At 40.7% G+C, this 19,038-nt stretch overlaps 1 protein-coding gene across 1 annotated transcript in view; it reads right to left on the bottom strand.

The window, feature by feature from the left end:
- Positions 1 to 19,038, bottom strand: part of LOC146697612 (protein unc-13 homolog B-like) — a 79,984-nt gene that overhangs the window by 13,081 nt on the left and 47,865 nt on the right. The window contains exons 19-23 of the mRNA XM_085476430.1: positions 18,120 to 18,246; positions 17,515 to 17,611; positions 14,918 to 15,061; positions 11,736 to 11,813; positions 11,371 to 11,448 (exon numbers count right to left, since the gene is read on the bottom strand). Of these exons, the coding sequence (XP_085332556.1) occupies positions 11,371 to 11,448; positions 11,736 to 11,813; positions 14,918 to 15,061; positions 17,515 to 17,611; positions 18,120 to 18,246 (524 nt within the window). The remainder of the gene's footprint in view (positions 1 to 11,370; positions 11,449 to 11,735; positions 11,814 to 14,917; positions 15,062 to 17,514; positions 17,612 to 18,119; positions 18,247 to 19,038) is intronic.

The raw sequence follows: 19,038 nt of genomic DNA, 5'->3' as shown, positions 1-19,038 counted from the left end.
ACGTCTGGCACTGCGGGATTTGATTCCCTGCCGTTGTAGTGTGTTACTGATGGTGACCTTTGTTACTTTGGTCCCAGCTCTCTGCAGGTCATTCACCAGGTCCCCCCGTGTGGTTCTGGGATCTTTGCTCACCGTTCTCATGATCATTTTGACCCCACGGGATGAGATCTTGCGTGGAGCCCCAGATCGAGGGAGATTATCAGTGGTCTTGTATGTCTTCCATTTTCTGATGATTGCTCCCACAGTTGATTTTTTCACACCAAGCTGCTTGCCTATTGTAGATTCACTCTTCCCAGTCTGGTGCAGGTCTACAATACTTTTCCTGGTGTCCTTCGAAAGCTCTTTGGTCTTGGCCATGGCGAAGTTTGGAGTCTGACAGTTTGAGGCTGTGGACAGGTGTCTTTTATACAGATGATGAGTTCAAACAGGTGCCATTCATACAGGTAACGAGTGGGGGACAGAAAAGCTTCTTACAGAAGACGTTACAGGTCTGTGAGAGCCAGAGATTTTCCTTGTTTGAGGTGACCAAATACTTATTTTCCACCCTAATTTACGAATAAATTCTTTACAAATCCTACCATGTGGATTCATGGATTTTTTTTTCACATTCTGTCTCTCACAGTTGAAGTGTACCTCTGGTGCAAATTACTGACCTCTGTCATCATTTTAAGTGGGGGAACTTGCACAATCGGTGGCTGACTAAATACTTTTTTGCCCCTCTGTATATGATTATATGAAGTGTGACTGCACTTCTATGTTTGTACTCGTATTTCTATGTTTGCAGTGTTGTAATTCCTCAGACATGAGGAACCCTCTGCACACCATCACACTCACGATGAATCAGAGCTTCCATTATGAAATTAGATGAGTTCAGGTGAGCACCCCCCCATTCAGCTTGGCATTGTTCAACAGTTTCTTGCCTTTTTTTTTTAATAGAACAAACAGTTTTGCTTATCTATCCAGGTAGAGAGGTTAGGTCAATTGGTAACTCTGAATTGGCAATACATGTTTTGCATGTGTATATTAAGATATGGTCATTTTGTTCTTCATAATGTCCACTTAAAGCCTAAAATTTCACACATACTCTGTAGCACTGCTGCTTTTTTTGGCCAGTGAATTCAAAATACATAAAACCCCCTGAAATATATATATATAAAAAAAGCATAAAATATTTATTCGCTCTGGAAGTGTCTGCCGATCCTTCACAACAGCAAGCTCGATTCTGCTGTCACTACCCGCAGAATAAATGTTGCACGTTGGGATAACTATGAGGCAGGGATGCATATTAGCTACGATTTTAAAGTCAGGCGAGGCATTTTGGAGGGGCAGCAGAGGACAGAGGTCTACAGGGGAAAGAGGACGGCTGGATAAACAAACCTTGTTTACTTCCTCCTTTGTCTATTAGGAAAAAAGCAAAAAACATCAGACAAACTTTTCTCCTTTTTTCTTTTCATTTGGTATCCTGCACAAACACAAATCTAACAGCCAAACACTGTCAAATATAGGCTGTTACACACACACACACAGTCAGTATAACACACACCTAATTTTGTAAGATGCGTTTGCAGTTCTGGACTTGTACAGCATAAACAGCTAATGTAGGCTACAGCTGTCTCAGACCACCCTTCCAACCATTAAAAACAAACATCAGCCAGATATGAATTTGTGAAAGTGGTTCCTTATATTGACACACGTCCTTTTAAATTGAGGACAACTCAAAATGCTCTCTGAATTAGCTAAATGAATATTCATTAGGCTTAAAAAGACCCAGGAGGCAGAGCTAGAGTTCAAACGTGTTGATTTGATGTTGATTCTCTGTTGTTTGTTTAATGGCTCGATTCCTGCTGTTCTTCTGCTGGGTAGCTGCACTTTAACCAATTTATCCTCAATTTTAGGTCCAATAACTGGGTGAGCAGTAGCCTCAAACATGCCTGCCGTGTCATCCTGACTGATGTTAAGTACAAAGTGGGCCGGAAAACCAGCATCCATGCCATGTAAACAAAGCAGGCTAAAGAATCATCAGCACTGCCACTCTTTTTGAATAGTATAAAGCCCTGGAAGACTTCCAGGTCTTACAAATCCCTGTACTCACTGCACTGGTTGAGCCAAAGACATAAGCTGTGTTTTAAACACCCACCTCTTTGCTCTTGGAGTCGTCCTTTGGGCAAAGATGAGAAAAGAAATTAGGAAAAGAAAGTCGACACCATTAATCTCTCTTTTAAGTGAATTATTTTTTAAAATCTGAACTTCGATTGTAGTATTTTCAGTAATGTAAATCTGAAATGTTCACATAGCACAAAGTGGAGATGAAGGGCGACGAGTGATATTACAAACGAACCAACCTGCTTCTCTTTGTCTGTCTTTTCAGCCTGCAAGGATACACATTTGTGAGTGAGCTAATGCTTAAATTCACACACTAACCATGCAAAAAAACACTTGTTTTTACATTTTATTAGATTCATCTTCTCAGTAAGGCTCTCACTTCTCCAGGCAGACTCACATATTTATGAAGCTGATTGCTGCCTACAGGTAAAACCCTCCCAGCTGGACTTTTGCCGATTCACAGTTTTATGTCCAGACTCTTCTAAGCTGAAGAGTTAAAACGAGCCCCGAAATTTTAAAGGCACAAGGTGTTTCCACAGTATTATGCATGAGCTCACACAGGATTAAAACCTTCAGCTACCTTCAGATAGACCCTGTCATTATCATAATTTCAACCCCTTTGATCATTTTAGGATCATTAACACCGTGTACGCAGATAGCTAGCCCCCTGAGATTTGAACACACTTAAAAGTCTAGAGCTCTGAAGTGTCTGCAGTCTCTCCTCATTAACATGAAATCATTTCAATAATTACATGCTCCCTCTGTGCTCGAAGTTGTGGTAATGTGGAAGGAGTTGAAAGGGAAGCCTGCAGACTCTTGGACCTTCATGGCACATAATTGGACCCCACTGGTGTGTACTGGGACCTGTGCACTGTCCAGAAACTTCTTACTGATGAGGAACAACTAAAACTAAGTCCATTCGTATATTACAGTCTAACAGCAGTTCATGTAATGGTCACAAAGTTTTGTCTACTGATTCGTGTTTGTGGACACATTTTTCTTTTCTTTTCTTTTGGAGGCAAAAAATGATCTCATACCAGCGCTTCCAGTTTGAAAGAACAACTCAACCCATTTAATCAGGGACAGGGTATGGAGGTTCTGCAAGCTGCAGGATTTCTTTCAGACGATTGAGGTTTAAATGCCAACAGTAACTTTATTTTAGTCTTTCACTTGTTTTACTTTTATGCTTCCATTGGTTAGTTTTGGCATCACAGCTAATTGGTTAGGTTTGGAACAGTTTTCATATAACGACGGAGGTATAAGTGCTGGTCAAATGACCAGGCTTCCAACTGATGTCAGTGAGAGTGGCTAGAAAGATGGCATAAAGGGAGCCGAGTAAACATCACTACAGGTCACAGTAAGATAAATAAGAATTATGTTGAGCTCTGAATCATGAAATGCTACTTTAGCTGAGTCAAGAATAAAAATGGCTTTATAAATGTGGATAAATACGTTTGTATATATGTGTGTGACTTGGCATGCTGGTACATTTTAGGCCCATGAAGGTTCTTATCTATATCAGATCTGATGTCAACATGTTGCCTAGTAACTGTGTAGCAGTGGGTTAATATGACCTAAATGTAGTATTTATGCACCCATCATACCTTACTAACCATTGCATCATTTTTATTTTACTACAGTAACACTTAAATTATATACACAAAAACTGAATTATGCATAGTGTATCATGAGGCCATCAGGTTGCCTGGCAACCATCTAGCCACAGGTTACAATGTCCTGTTTTTAGCATTTATGCACCTGTAACACCCTTTAACGCACTGTATCATTTTAATGCCACGGCCAAAAGAGCATTATCTAAATGTGCTTTTTTTAAATGCACATTTATTTAAATGAATTTTAATATGGAGTTGTTAAAGAAGAGCTCACTGAGACATATAAAATTCATTAACCAAACCTTTATATTAGTGTACATGAACGTGACCATTTCATAAACTGCCATGAGACCGGGTTGATTTACCACTCGTGTTAGCCACCGTGGTCTTTGTCTTCCACAAATGTGGGAGTTTCAGGACAGGTATGTTTTTTTTTCTTCTGTAGTTTGTTTTCTTTGATCAGCTAATTATGTACAGTCAGTAGCTTCACAGTGGGGTGCTGACGGCCATTCTGACCTCCTGCAGCTCCCTTCAGCTAATCTTTCAGGGACCAAGGTACAGACTTTTAAGGCCACTGACTCCAGTTCTGTGTAAAGCATCTCTCCTAAATATAAAAGAGTAAACAAACACCACTCAAAACCGGTTTTTAAGGTGGAAGTGAAGATAAATTATACAATTTGGGATTTTGGCGAGAAAAACAAGACAGCAGTGATATGGAAATGCTGCAAATTAAAAGGTTTACAACATCTTTTTATTTTGCAGTTATTTTTTAAATATGTCTGCTCTGAAGCAGCATTAACTTGTGTGTTTATGTTTCTAAATGAAGGTCAAGTATTTACTTTCAGTTCTCAGTTTTTTCTCTTCATATCTCAAAATATCTTGTTTGGCAGGTTGTTTTTTAAAGCCTTTTGTAACTTATTTTTTTTATATACAATAACAATTTAGGCTGCATAATCACAAATGAGCACAAAGACAAAGTGCTTTAAAAAACAAAAAACATGAACACAGTTTAGTTGAAAACACACCTTTTCCTTCTTGGACTCAGACTAGAGAGGTGTGAAAACAAAAGAAAAGACAAATAAGACAAATGTTAATGAAATACAAAGAAACTGAACTGTCGTGTGGTTCTTGTTATGGCTCACCTTCTCTTTGCCCAGCTTTAGAACAAAAAGCAATAAAAATATATTTAAAATTAAAACAACAGAAAACAAAAAAGGCCGGGGGAGACAAAAAGTGAATGGTGCACAAGGACGTACTTGTATGTATACATACGTGGATCATATGTATACCCGCTCAGACATAAACATTAACTCTTACACACAGGAATGGTAAACTAACTGGAAGGCTTATGGTTCAGTCACACAAGAGTAAAAACAGGATGGCAACCCCCTTATAGAAAAACTAGGGAAACAAATCAGTGACTAAAAACATCTGATTTATAAACACAGACAGACTGACAGCACATTGCAATCAGTCTGTCTGCACTGATGAGCACAAACTGTCTGTTTCAGACCAGATCCCCATCGTTACAGCAACAATTTCTGAGGTAATAAGAGTTTATAACACGAGTTGTAATCATTTTGGTTGTCCAGCAGTTTCCCGAGTGTGACTGCAGCATTAGTTAACCATGTGTAATAATTTGAGTCAGTGATGTCTGTCAGCAGGAGAGGAGAGGTCAGTTATGGAAACACTGGACATGGAGCCAAACCTTCTCCTGCTCCTCCTCACTGTCATCATAGGCTGAGGACTCATCCTACAGGAGCACAGAGGGTAAACAGCTGCTTTAAAGACAACACAGCCGCAAACTAAAACGTCTACTTCCAGTACAAAGTTGCTCTCTCTCCACAAAACTATTGAAGCGTCAGCTCGGGGAAAATGACAATTAATGGTATATCATTGCTGAACAGATGTTTTATACATTTCAGTGTGCTGTCGCCTTGTTTTGAAAAGGGAAGGCACGCCGTGTTGCCCCATGAGAGCTCTGCATTTTCATTTTTAGTACTGGTTTAAAATATCTCAAGTTTTCACTTCCCACTCCAGATTTTCAATCTTGTCGGCTTTAATAGCAGGAGTCGTGTAGCACCCCGCGCTTTTCCCACAGCATCTTTTTAGTGCTGCTCGATGGAAAAAAATAGACATCTGGTGGAAAGAGGCACTTAATGCATTGCCACCAAGAGACTAATGCAGAGAAACAGGCACAGATGTGAGGGAGCATCTATGGTGTGATTGACATACATCTGTTAATGACTTCATTCTGTGCCAATCTAACACCCAGTTTCACTTGTGATTTTGCTGGAATAAATATTTGATTGTTTTTGCACAAAATCTGTATCTAAACTGCTGCAGGCAATATCTTAAAGAACATCAGTGCAAAACACTAAAGGCAGCAAGACTGTTTTAGGAGACAAACTAAGATCCAACTGATTTTCCTGAATTAGAATCAAGAGTTGGATACAGACACTGGCAGACGTCTGGGTGGAAAGCTAAAGTTAAAGGATTGGAAACTGGATTATTCTTCCTGGGCTGATGTTGGTGAATTTTCTTGCGTAGGGCTTTAAGCTCTGAAACACTTTCCCCTGACTCTCATTTGGAGTTTGGTTGTCCACCTTTTAACATAAAACTATCAAAACGTTACACTTGGCCATGATTAGAGCTCCTTCAGTGTCACTTCTATGAAATGCTTTCAGCTCTCCTAAGTTTGAATCACTTCCCGGAAGTCCTGTTCTGACCACTTGCAAGTGCGCCTGTGATTTCACATGTATTTCAATTAAAATGAACCCAGAATTTGTGTTGTGAGAAGTCAGTCGGGTCTCCAGCTACAACTCAGAGACTAAAATGAAGTTTTCAGTATAAGAGCCTGAAGGCTTTGCAGCAGGTGAAGCGTGTGACCAGAAATATGACTTCCACGGGGCTGTGCACCATGTTGTTTGTCACACGGGGTCAAACTGTCTACTATAACCTCCTGAGGTATCCGAGTTAGAACAGTCAGTGTAAATACACCTTTACTATGCAAACGTGTGACCACTCACAGTAAACTGAAAAGGTTGGTCGAGTTCTCTCACTACCTGCCATACTAGTCAGATCTTGTTCCCTACATATTCTTTCTCTTCCCCAAAATAAAATCATATTGAAGAGTCTTTGCTTTGGTGTCGGAGACTCACCACACAAACATGCGCATGGAAGTGGTCGAAAAGGAAACTCAGGGGCACAATGAAAAAAACAAACCTAGTAGGAGCAGCAGACGAGGAAATTTGCAGGGAATCGTAGCCAAATGATACTTGATTTTAACAGGTGGAACTTTTTGATTGTAACTTCTAATCAAACTAAAAAGTGATGAGTGAAGGAGTTTATAAAACACAAAGGCCTGATTTCCAACATAAACACACAGTCATTATGCACAAACTGACCTTTTTCTCCTTCTCTCGGTTGTCAGCCTAAGAGTGAGCAGGAGGAGTCAGGAGAGGATGAATAGGAAAGGAAAAGGAAGGTTTTATCATTATAACGAGTATGAGCTATCAGAAAAATGCTCCTTTTTCATAAGGAAGGAAATCCTTTAATAAAAATTTAAGGTTGGGTGATCCAAGAATCAAAAAGTCATAAAACGAATATAAACATCATTGGATTTGAACTGTTTTTACATCCTCGACCTAAATCTTAATATAATGATGCAGCATGCTGCCCTGCAGACACACTGCCGGCTGACTGAGGTTGGGACACTGAAGATATCAGCCGAGACAGACTTTATCCAGCCTTCCCTCACCTCTGACACGCTACCCTGTGCCACAAAGAAAACAGCTCCCTCAGACATGGACACATACACAAAACACACACTGAGCTGACTATCAAAGTCATTTCAGCAAACCATTTAGTGGCGGCTAAATACAACATGTTTATACTCCATCAAATTCAATTATCTGGCAGCCCACTGTCTGGTCTATTATGTACTCACTGGAGGGGAGAGGAAGGAGTCTGCATTAGGACACGGCTGTAAATGTGTAAAGAGCTTTGCCAGCATGTGGTATCAAAGGCTTTAATGAATATTTTGGCATCACGTCTGCGGAGGGATTTATCACAAGTATTTAGGAAGAAGCACAATTTTCTGACAGATTAAAAACTACAGAAGACTGTATATAAAAGATGGAGCTGCCAGAATCATGTTTTCAGGAATTTGGTTGTTTTTTAAAAAATATTTTATTTTGTAGTCAGAGTGATAAACTAGGAGTGGATCTGAGATCCTGAGGACACTGAATCTCATGCGAGCGGTTAAGCCATAAAACCAGCTGGCTATACTGCCTGCACTCACTGGTTGCATTTTTAGGTACACCTGTTAAGACAAGCCTCGGATCGGCCAATCACATGGCAGTAACTCAGTGCAATTAGGGATGTGGGCGTGGTCAAGACAACCTGCTGAAGCTCAAACTGAGCATCAAAGTCTGAAAGAAAGCTGACTGTGGCATGGTTGTTGACAGCACACAGGCCTTGTTGAGGTCAGAGGAGAAAAGCCAGACTGGTTTGAGCAGACTGAAATTGAACACTAACTCAAACAGCCACTCATTACAACCAAGGTATACAGAAGAGCATAGGGGCACATGTTGAACCTGCAGCAGCAGACCACGCTGTCCACTCCTGTCAGCTAAGAACAGGAAAGTGATGCTACAGGACACACGGACTCCTCAACAGTGGTCAACAGAAGAATAGTGTTGGTTGGTCTGATGTGTCTCATTTGGATGGTTGCTATATTTGGATGGTGAGCTCATAATTTGGGCGTTCATGTCCACCGTGGTGGCTTCCAGCAGGGAAACATACCACATCACAAAGCTCAAATCATCTCAAACCGGTTACTTGAACGTGAAATTAGTTCTCTGTGAATGGCCTTCCACAGTCACCAGATCTCAGTGCACCTTTGGGCTGTGGTGGAATCGGAGACCAAATTATGGATCATTAAGGACAAAAATCTGAGTAATGCTTTCAGCCCCTTGTTGAATCTGGATAACACTGAAGCAGGTCTGAAGGCCAAACAGGGTCCAACCCAGTACTAGCAAAGTGTACCTAATGAAATGGGCGTGAGTGTATTTGACTGTATACATGGTAATATAGGAAATACTGACAGAGACTAAAATCATCAAGGCTTTACTGGGGTCAGAGATCAAGTGCATTGTATCGAGATGAGTCGCCCCCTGCTGGTCAATATACAGAGCGGCAGTTTTAGGAATTTAAAGGCTTTTCAGATGACGACTCCATCCGTCTTTTATATACAGTCTGTGCGTTCGCACCTTTCAAATATTACACCCGAGCTTGTTCTGAAACTGTGTTTTTGTCTCCCGTCACATTGATTCTGCATGACAACAAACTGCCGACTGCAGTTTCAGCGATTGAGTCTACTTCGTCAGAACTGAATGTGACGATTGTGTTAACAGCAGTCAAATCTCCCGTTTTTATCTCACACAGATTTCTACTTTAATATCATCGCAGCTCTGAGGAAGAGTGTGATATTCTCCTCCTTACCTCAGATCCCTCAGAGTCTGAGCAGCCAGACTGACGTTGCCATCGACAAATTAAAATAGAAACATAAGAAAACTCGGTCAAATGAGACAAATGAGAGAAACAAAAGGACATTTGAGGAAGCTATATGAAATATTGGCTGTGACCTAGAATCCTTATCTCACCTTGGTCTCCTCTGACTGTTAGCAAAAAGGATCAAACCCACACAAATGCGGTCATTTAAAAACACAAGTAACATTTTATAATAATAAAAACAGACTAAAGTAGATTTCAGGAGTGTTTTATATCTGCTGTTGTGGCCTACCCACCATGTTATCGCCGCCTTCGTTGTCAGAGACAGCCTGGTCCAAATATCATAAGGAAATAAAAAGAAAGTGCATAAAATATATGAAAGAAGAAAACGACAAACCCACAAAGGAACGATCTCACCAGGAAATAATCCTCCGCTATGGTTTAGGAAGGACATGGATAATGAACTATAACTGTCAGTTTGGGATTTTTGCTTGTCTATAGTTCATCCGGCTAAACGTTTCCCATTTAATTTATCGTTTTATTTAATATGTAAGTGTATTTAAAGTGTTTGTTTATTATGTATATTATTTGTTCATATAAAAGCCTGACTAGAGCCATCAACTGTTAAAAATGAGCAACAGCTGTAAACTCCATTGATTTAAACTGTGTTGTTCCCATCAAAAAACTAAAAATAATTGTCACAGCAAATATTTGGACTTGAAAAAGGCAACGACGACGACGGCAGTCAGACACAACAGGGGAACAGAAACAAATCAAACCAGTCAAAAAGAAGTCGACCCACCTCCTCGTCACACTCATCGGGTTCCTCCTCATTCTCAAGCTTTCGAGAGAAAAAACACCACGAAGAGAACGTTTTGTTTTTTTAAAAACACACATCTACATCATTTATATCAGCTGGAGTTTATTTTGAGGAGTGAAAACTGGGAGTCTAGGAAGAAGGAGAGGAAGCTCTAGCTCTTGTTTATGAGTAAATTGGGATCAATCTAAAAACAGACACACACGCACTGCAAGGTGGAAAAAGGTTTGATGACAGGAAAGAGGTGTGGAGTGGGTTTTACTGTACTCAACAGATCGTTTTGGGTGGAGGTGGAGCCACAGGGAAGCAAAGCAAAAACAAAAACCCACTGAGACATACCATCTCCTCCTCAGCTGTTAACTGCAGGAAAAAAGACACACACTTAACTCTCGCTTTCTTAAATCTGTGATTATATACATGCAGGCTCACACTTGCTGCAGCTTTTGCACCTTTGTATTTTTTACACCTTGAAACTACAATCACAGGCTCAGCAGAAGGAAAGATTCCTGCATCCACAGAAGGTTCGGCTCTGCTGCTTCTCCTTGTGGTGACTGATGAACCCAAATACATACCAAATAGGTTCATTATAGAAATCAGGTCACACCTGGAGGATGGGGAGGTGTCCCAAATAGGTCCAGCAGTGGACTTCAACACACCAACAGACAAAATGGATTTCTTTGTGGCTCGTAGAGCTTTCAGTGCATCAGTGATAGATTTTTAAACCTTCGTCCTATGTGCTTTTTGAGTATGACTGGAACTGGAATGCTGACAACATTCGACTGCAGTGTGCACCTAATTTAAGTTTGTAAAGTGAAGGTTCCCCTTTGTCTGTTCGGTCAACCTACGTTTGTAACACACTCTGTTCTGCACAGGTGTTGTAGCTCAGGAGATAGAGCAGGTCATCTACTAATTGGAACATTGGTGATCCCTGGCCGCTCCACTCTGCATGCCAAATATCCTCGGGTGAGATACTAACCCAAGGTTGCTCTGTGACGCATCCATCAGGGTGCGAATGTTAGAGAGAAAATACTTAAGCATAGAAAAAAGTGTTTGTTTGAATGAGGCATGTTGTATAAAGCGCTTTGAGTGCTCAGCTAGAGCAGAAAAGCGCTATAGAAGAACCAAATCCATTTACCATTTTTCACATTCACACTTCTGAACAGAAAAAAATGTTTTTTTCTGGCATTTTTCAGTCATGTACTTCATGGAAAAGTCTTTAAATCAGCATTTTGACCTTTTAAGTGACTGAAATCAGTGTCTGCCTGGCAGATGGCTTACAAACTTTAGGGTTTGGTGCGTGTGCATACACCTGTTAATGCTCACCTGTTTTGCTCCCATGGACTCAAACATCTTCTCCAAAAGGACTCTCATCTGCTGGATGTTGTTCATCAGCACGCACGGCTGGAGGAAGATAAATCAGGGAGGCAGCGTTTGTAAGCAGACCAAACATAAATGATGAATTTTAAAAAAGAGGAAAAGTCAAGAATATAAGATGAAAGTAGATTAGCAAGATAAAAGGGTGATGACAGGAAGATTAAAGACTGAAGTTAGATGAGTAAGTAGCAACCACTGAAATATTAATCCACTCCAAAGAGAGTTTACTAGCTTTCAAAGTGTCTCCCTCCAAATCAGAGATGAGCCCTGAGGGAGGTGTTGTGGTAGCAGAGTGGTGACGCAGCAGTACTCACTATCTTCTCCTTCTCACAGTAGGAGGGAAAGCTCTTGGCCAGCAGAGCAGAGTACTGCAGGAGCACTTTGGTGATCGTCTGTGGAAACAAGATAACACTCACATAAGACATGCTTTCCCTGGGATCCTCTGGAGTGAAGAGTGACGCTGAACACTGATGTTTAGCCTTTTAGTCTGGCGAGCTGAGAGCACTGCTGTTTGAACTCAGGTAGCATCAGACACTCGCACTGTGCTAACTGAAAATGTCAGTCTGTCTGCCTTAAAGAGCTGCGTGTAGTTTCAGGACAACACGAGCTAATCTAATGTTAAAGACAATAAAGAAGATGCCTCATTGTGTTTGACTCATTTACCTTTTACTCATTGATGACACTTAACTGCTGTCACACCGGATATGTGTAAGTCATGGAAATCTGAGCTAATGCAGAAGCTTCTAGTGAGAAGCCAAATGTCATATTTTGCGTGATTAGCCGTTAAACAGTCTTCACGGCGCCCGCTTCATAATAACACTACATCTGTGTGATGTCTTTCATGAGCCCACCTGAGAACAGCTGCCACCAGTAGGCTCCGCCCAAGCACCGGAAAGTCACTCACACTGCACTGCATTGTGATATTTTGCATGCCAATATTGTATTGATACAGGAACACCAAATATTAATATCTTATTATATAATTTGCAAATATAAATGAAACAATGTGTCAGAGTTCATGTGACATTGTGTGATGCACACAGTGCCGTCAGCTGTTGGAAGATCTTGCAGAAAATCGCTGCTCATTAATCAGAGACGTAAAGAAGCACTCTTCCTCTGTTTAAGCACTTTTAAAATGTGTGCAGTTGTCAATCACTGGCCTCACTGCATGTTTCTTGTTTTGTTATCGCATCCTTTATATGAGAAAACACATAATAATCAAAGGAAAGACATGAGATTTGCATGAGCTTTATACTCTTCAGCACACAGCTGGATTCTGTAATGTGCTCGTTGAAGATGCCCTGCATGAATAAAAGCTGAAAAAATATTTCTAGAAGAAGTGAAGAAAACATTTATAATGTCCAGCCAGCAAACTGGTTGCTTTTTGATGGGAAACAAAGAATGACATGTTTGCTTGCAATAAAAACTCAACAGGGCACTTTTAAATAAATCACAGAGTTAATTTGTCATCATCACAGTGGTAACTTGTGCCTCACAGCACCGTGGGCTCACTGTGAGAGATTTCCCTACTTTCTGCTGACTCAGCAAGATTACAAACTATTGCATTAAACATGCAGCTTGATAGCTGCCTGCACTGCTTAGTGCGGCTTTATATCACTCAAGTTCTGCAGCCATCTCTTTTTCCTCACACTTTTAAAAACAAACTAATTATTGTTTCTTGCATAGGAAAGCAGAACAATGTGAAACTGGAGGGTGACAAAGAGATGAAGAAGAAATAAAGGCAGACGTAGACGGAAAAGTAGGAACACAAAAGACAAGAGTCCCAGGATTGATGGGATGGGTAGAGATGAAAAGACTCAGGAGGAGATTAACATGAGCGGAGCGGCACAAAATGAAAAGCAAGTCAAGGGTCGGGGACAGAGAGATGGACAGCTCAGAGTGATGGCTTCCATTAGCCTTTCTTTATTTAATGAGTCCCGTATCGATCGAGCCATAACACCAGACGCGCGCACACACAGTTTCTCTGCAGAGGTTTGTTTGATTGAACGGCTCTGCTTAAAAGGACCTGCCTTAAATTACATTTCAAGAAAAAACATAACCCTACACTTTATGCCCTGTTTGTATGTTTTACAGAGAAATACCTGAAACTCGTTAGTGAGTTAGAAATGATTCAAGAGACTGAACAAAGAAGACTCGAGTAAAGACCTCAGTAGGAGTCATGGTCTACAGCTGCAGCGAGCAGGAACTTTCAGGTAAAGAATCTCACCTCTGCACCACTGATGGATACAGTCATGAAAAACTTACTCCAAACAAACAACTGCATACCAGAGTCACATGCTAGTAAAGATATAGACATGAAATTCTTTAAGTGCAAGAAAATTCTGATCTCAAAGCCTTCTGCATACAATTTTCCTCCTCATGTCTACATTTATACAACCTCTTGCCTTTGTATGATGTATCGGGGATGGCTGGAGCTAAACCAGCTAATATTTCTGTCTTGAAATCACTCAGAAACAATTCAATTTTACTAGATTATAAAAGGAGGAAACGGTCTTCTAAAAAGGCTGATGCTTTTGAATAGAGTCAGATGATCTTCTCGATTAACTGATCAATCCACGCTACCCACTATCCCACTTTAACTTGTCCAAATATCCAAAACAGAAAATGTGTGTGTTATGAGCAGTGAGGTGCAGGGAAATTCAAATATTTAAAAGGATATAGCAAATATGAAGTTTTTTCACACTGCATCTCTGAGCATGAGAGAACAGTCGCTGTTGAACCTGTGAGCTTCCTAAGTCTGTGCTATATCAGATTACACTAAAGTGCAAATAGTGCAGCAAATATTCTGGTTTCACTCTGAGCTAGTGGTCATCATCTCTACGTATTTCCCCAAGTGCAAGCGTGCCCGAAGTGAACCGACTCTGCTGCTGCAATACTCCAGAAATGTACAGAAACCTATTAGAAGGGCTTCCCCTTTGAGAAATTACTGAGGAAAATTATAGAAAAAACACTTTTAGCTCATTATCTGGATTTAATTAAACAGAAATATTCTGTTAATTTAGAGTAAATTATGTTTACTCTTGTTTAAACTTCATTTCTGTCAGTAGTTTATTATCCAGTTATGACAGGCCATGCTCGATGTTTTATAAACTGACAAAAATTCAGTTTTTCTGCTTTTCTTCTTTTGCAGTTTTCACATTTTCAAACTGGGCCTCATTAGAACCATCGGTGGGATGATTCTGGCCTCACTGGCTGCATGCGTGATACGCCTGCACTAGAGGTAAGAGCCAGTGAGTATTTTTGTAAAGCGCTCTCTTAAAGAGTAACCTGACCTATCAACAGTAGTTCTTGGAAAGCAAAAGGATGTTTTAATATGCTCCTAATGTGAGACATGGTCTCTGCATATGTTCGCGTTTAGCCAGCAGAAAACAGAGAAATGAATAAAAAACTAAGATGCTGTCAGATCTGAGATGTTTTTCAGTGTTGCAGAGACCAAAGTTACAAAATGGGCTCTAAACAAAGGCACGGGGCTCACCTTGGCAAAGCGTCTGTTATAATGTGCCACCACCGTGGGGTCAGGGCAGTCCAGTTTCTTGATAATCTCAAAGCTCTGATTGAGCTGAGTGAAGATGTCCACCACCGAGCTGGAGAACAGAACATGCTCAGATGTCTGTTGAAACTGCAGACAGAGGAACAAGAGGACATTTTTTTACTTTGACACAAATAAAAAAAACAAACAGTCTCCCTACGCTGTGTTCCTCCTTGCTGACTCGTACGTCCTCCCCTTCTCTCATTTAATGTACCGTATTCTTCAAATACTAATATTAAACCTACATCCCTTTTCGATGTATTGCTCTTTTGCATCTTATATACTCCACAAAAGGTTCAGCTCCAACATCACATCCACCTGCAACTATGTAACCTCTATGCTCCATTTTTACCACTTTCTTAATGATTTTTATGAGTCAAGATAAAATGAGAAAAAAACGTATCTAAACGTTTTCAAAGGAGCTTGCAAAGAAAAGCGTCTGGACTTCTTTAAGTTGCTTGAAGACGTTTCACCTCTCATCCGAGAAGCTTCTTCAGTTCTAAGGTCAAATGGTGGAGAGTCCCAGATATAAACCTAGTGGGAGTAACCCACTAGGTTTATATCCTTTGACTACGATGACCTGGATGACTGAGAACCTTCACAGACATATCTAAATGTTTAATCTTTCGATGTTTGAAAATGCACATGCAGGCCAAGCCGTGTGAGCATGACTGAAAATAACCACCTGCTCAGGCCACAAAAAGGGCCAAACCTCTTTAGGACACACAATAGCTGTCTTAGCACAATAAACCAACAAATAGGACGGCAGAGTGCAGCTTGGGGACCAACAGGAGGCAGACAAACACTTGTTCATCATTCTTCTAATCTACGAAAAGTTGTCCAAAAGTAGAAGGAACCAAAGGGAGAATTTGAACAAAAGGTCACGAGTCTGAAGCGGTCTTTTATTCTGTCATTACTGCAGAAAGCTTTCCTTTTTACTGCATCGTTTTTCTACTGCGGTTGCACTCTGGTGCCATGACAATAACATGATCAACAACTCTTCCTCTGTGCTCTCAGCTGCTGGGCGCATCAAGCACAATCAGGTTGTATCTGTTATGTGATATTAGATGTGCTTGTGCTGTTTTGTAGGTTTATTTTAACAACAGCCAGACAATATATATTTTAAATCACAGGCACAACCTGCAACAGAAATGCTCACATTTTAGCAGCTTTCATGCGATCTTTTATCAGGATGTCTGAAACTTCTGGAGTCATTTATATTTGTGCTTTTTTATTTTTAGGATGTGCGTCACCTTCCACTTTGCATCTCACATCCCCTCCTCTGCCTCATGTAAGCACTGTGACCTCAGCAGTGTCCAAATGGCAAGAAAACATAAATTTATCACATTTAGGCAAACCTTGTAAAGTAATATCGCTCATAATGGACGAGATCACAAACATAACGTTTCATTTTCACTAAGCGAGAAGCCAGCAAATCGTTCCCGTTTCCCATGATTCAATTCTGATTCAATTTACAGGAAATACAGAAACGTTCACTGAAACTTTATAGAGTGAAATTATACATTTTCTTCAAAGAGGACAGTTTTTGATGCTCGGATAACGACGTTGTTGAAACTGACAAGAAAAACAAGGAATGCATAACTAAAAATCTCTCTTTTTTATTACACGCGGAGACGTACGCATACCTTTATTTAGAAAGCGTAGCCATGACGTTCATAATGTCCGCACATCATCAGTTCACATGGCTTCACTAGCAATAACATCTCCTCCCACCAGCTCCCCACAAATAAACAGGAGTGCCAAATGTGTTTATCGAGAGGCACACCTGAATAAAGGCTGGAACCCACGTGTACGCTGTGCCGGTGCTCAGCCCAGATACTCGAATGTGCCCGAAGCCTCAGCGCTTTGACTTTCAGCTAAGGACAGTGTGGGAGATCTCTAAGGGACCGGGGGCTGACAGTGAGGCTTGACACAACGAAACCGTGTAAGGCTACGAGCTCTGACGTAAGCCTTTGTTCAAAAACAGCAGCAACAAAAATAATACGGTTGGTTTTGCAGTCCAGACTGATAAAACTAGAGCACACACACATCTGATTTTTGACCATGATCATCACGACAATGACGTGGAAAAAAGCAAGATCAGGATCAGAGCTGCAAGATGACGTTTTTGTCTCGCTTTTTATGCATCCACAGATTATTAAACAGTTTGTGCTTTAAAAAAAATATTCATCCACTTAACAAAAAGTCAAAAATGATGCTGGTAAAACACTGGTTTATGTTTACATAATCAATGGGCTTTTTAGCCAGATCAGCCCATCACAGCCAGCCTGCTGATACTCCACCACCCCCACCCCGAAGATTTCTTCAAACATGACATGAAATGAGCTCTTCTGGATTAAAATCCTGTGTTTGACCGAGCACTACCTCCTCTTCCCTGCGTACGTCTTCATTCAGACTCTAACAGAGAGCTCTGACGATAAACTTGTTGCTTATTCAAAGGAGTCTGTGACACTTTTGTTTTGCTCACGATGACGTGACAACTTTCAGCAAACAGAATAATTTCTCCCGAGTCTCTGACTCACCCCTTCTCTCTTGTCTCTCTCCAGCGCTCCATGCATAAACTCCATGGATACCTCCTCGTTCTCAGCGAGCCAGGCAAGGACAAACTGGAGAAACCATCTGAAGGAATAATAGGAAACAGACAAAGCTAAACAAAGTTTAATCTTCTCTTTGACAGCCTGAAAAACTGGAACGTTTGCAGATTGAAAACGTTTTCAAAGCTCAGCTGTCCAAAATTCATTTCATTGCAGTTCTAATTTACCTGATTTGTTTGGCGTTTTATATTTTACATCCACATGTTATAGTTTGTAGAACAGAAATATTTAAGTGTAAAAACATCTTGTGCCTTTGTATTAAAAGGTCATTTCTCCGTGAACCTATTGAATTTTGGTTATCTAAACTGTGAAACAGAGCAAAGGCCTTGGGAAAAAAATGTGCTCGCTGATAACTCTTCTGGCTAATGTTATTATTCCTCCATATTTCTAGTGTCAAAACCCAGAGAGAAATGCTTCGAGTGTGTTTGGTATGCAACATCACACCAAATCTAATTGGAAAGTCAGAAAAATCAATCAACAAGAGCTCTCCTTTGTCTGAAGGAGAAATAATGAGAGAGAAAACACGGTCTCACGCAGGGTATTCTGGCACAGCGTCGTTGAAGGCAGGCAGCTCCTTAACGTACTCGTTGTACAGCCACTTGACCTTAAAGTGCAGGTTCATGTAGTCAGCAGTCTTACAGAGCTTATGCTTCTCATGTTCTGCAAAAAACAACAGCCACAACAGCCAAAGTAAAGACAGGTTTAAAATCTATGAGGATTTTGATACACATCTACTGCGGATGTGGTGCCTGTTATCGGACCCGGAGTTAGCAACATCCCCCAAAAACCCGAAGAGGAGAGTCCTGGCCCCTAGCCCTGCCAGTGTAGCAGAAATGATGAGGATGATGATGCAGCAGCAGCCGTTCTTCTCTGCGTGAGTAGCTTAATGTTGTTCGTGTGTAATTTACGTTGAGTAGGCTAACCACGTTATTACATTAATGCATGTAAGGTGAACTAGCAAACACCATCATAGCTACATGCGGCTGTCTTCTTGTTTGATGGCAGATGCTCCCTTCACCCTGGACAAAAAGGCTAAAATGACCAAAGAAAAAGTGGAAAACAGTTAAACATGAGAGGTTTTTGGACAAAGTTTGTGTTTTTTCCATTGATTAAGCACTGCTTCCAGCCAAGAGTGATACCATATATGCCCCATAGCTGCAGAAAAGGCTAACATTGTTATCTTTTTACAAAAAAACAGCTGAACATGAGAAGTTTTTGGACCAATTTTGTGTTCTCCATTCTTTAAGCACCGGTTTGAGCACCGTTTAAGCACCGGCACCGTTTCAAAAGTACCGGTTTGGCACCGGTATCGGATAAAACCTAAACGATACCCATCCCTAGTCCTCACACTGATTACGTTACAGATCATTTGATAACATGTTGAACATTAATAATTATACCAGTATTATAAACTGTTATAAGCTGTTTTTGAGGTAACCAGGTTGAACGTGG

This window comes from Copadichromis virginalis, linkage group LG12, assembly GCF_057382275.1.
Source record: "Copadichromis virginalis isolate Kocher_CV1m ecotype Utaka linkage group LG12, C_Virginalis_male_GT1.1, whole genome shotgun sequence".
NCBI classification, from domain to species: domain Eukaryota; kingdom Metazoa; phylum Chordata; class Actinopteri; order Cichliformes; family Cichlidae; genus Copadichromis; species Copadichromis virginalis.
Note: the sequence above shows the minus strand (reverse complement) of the source record. Positions and strands in the feature narration are given on the sequence as shown.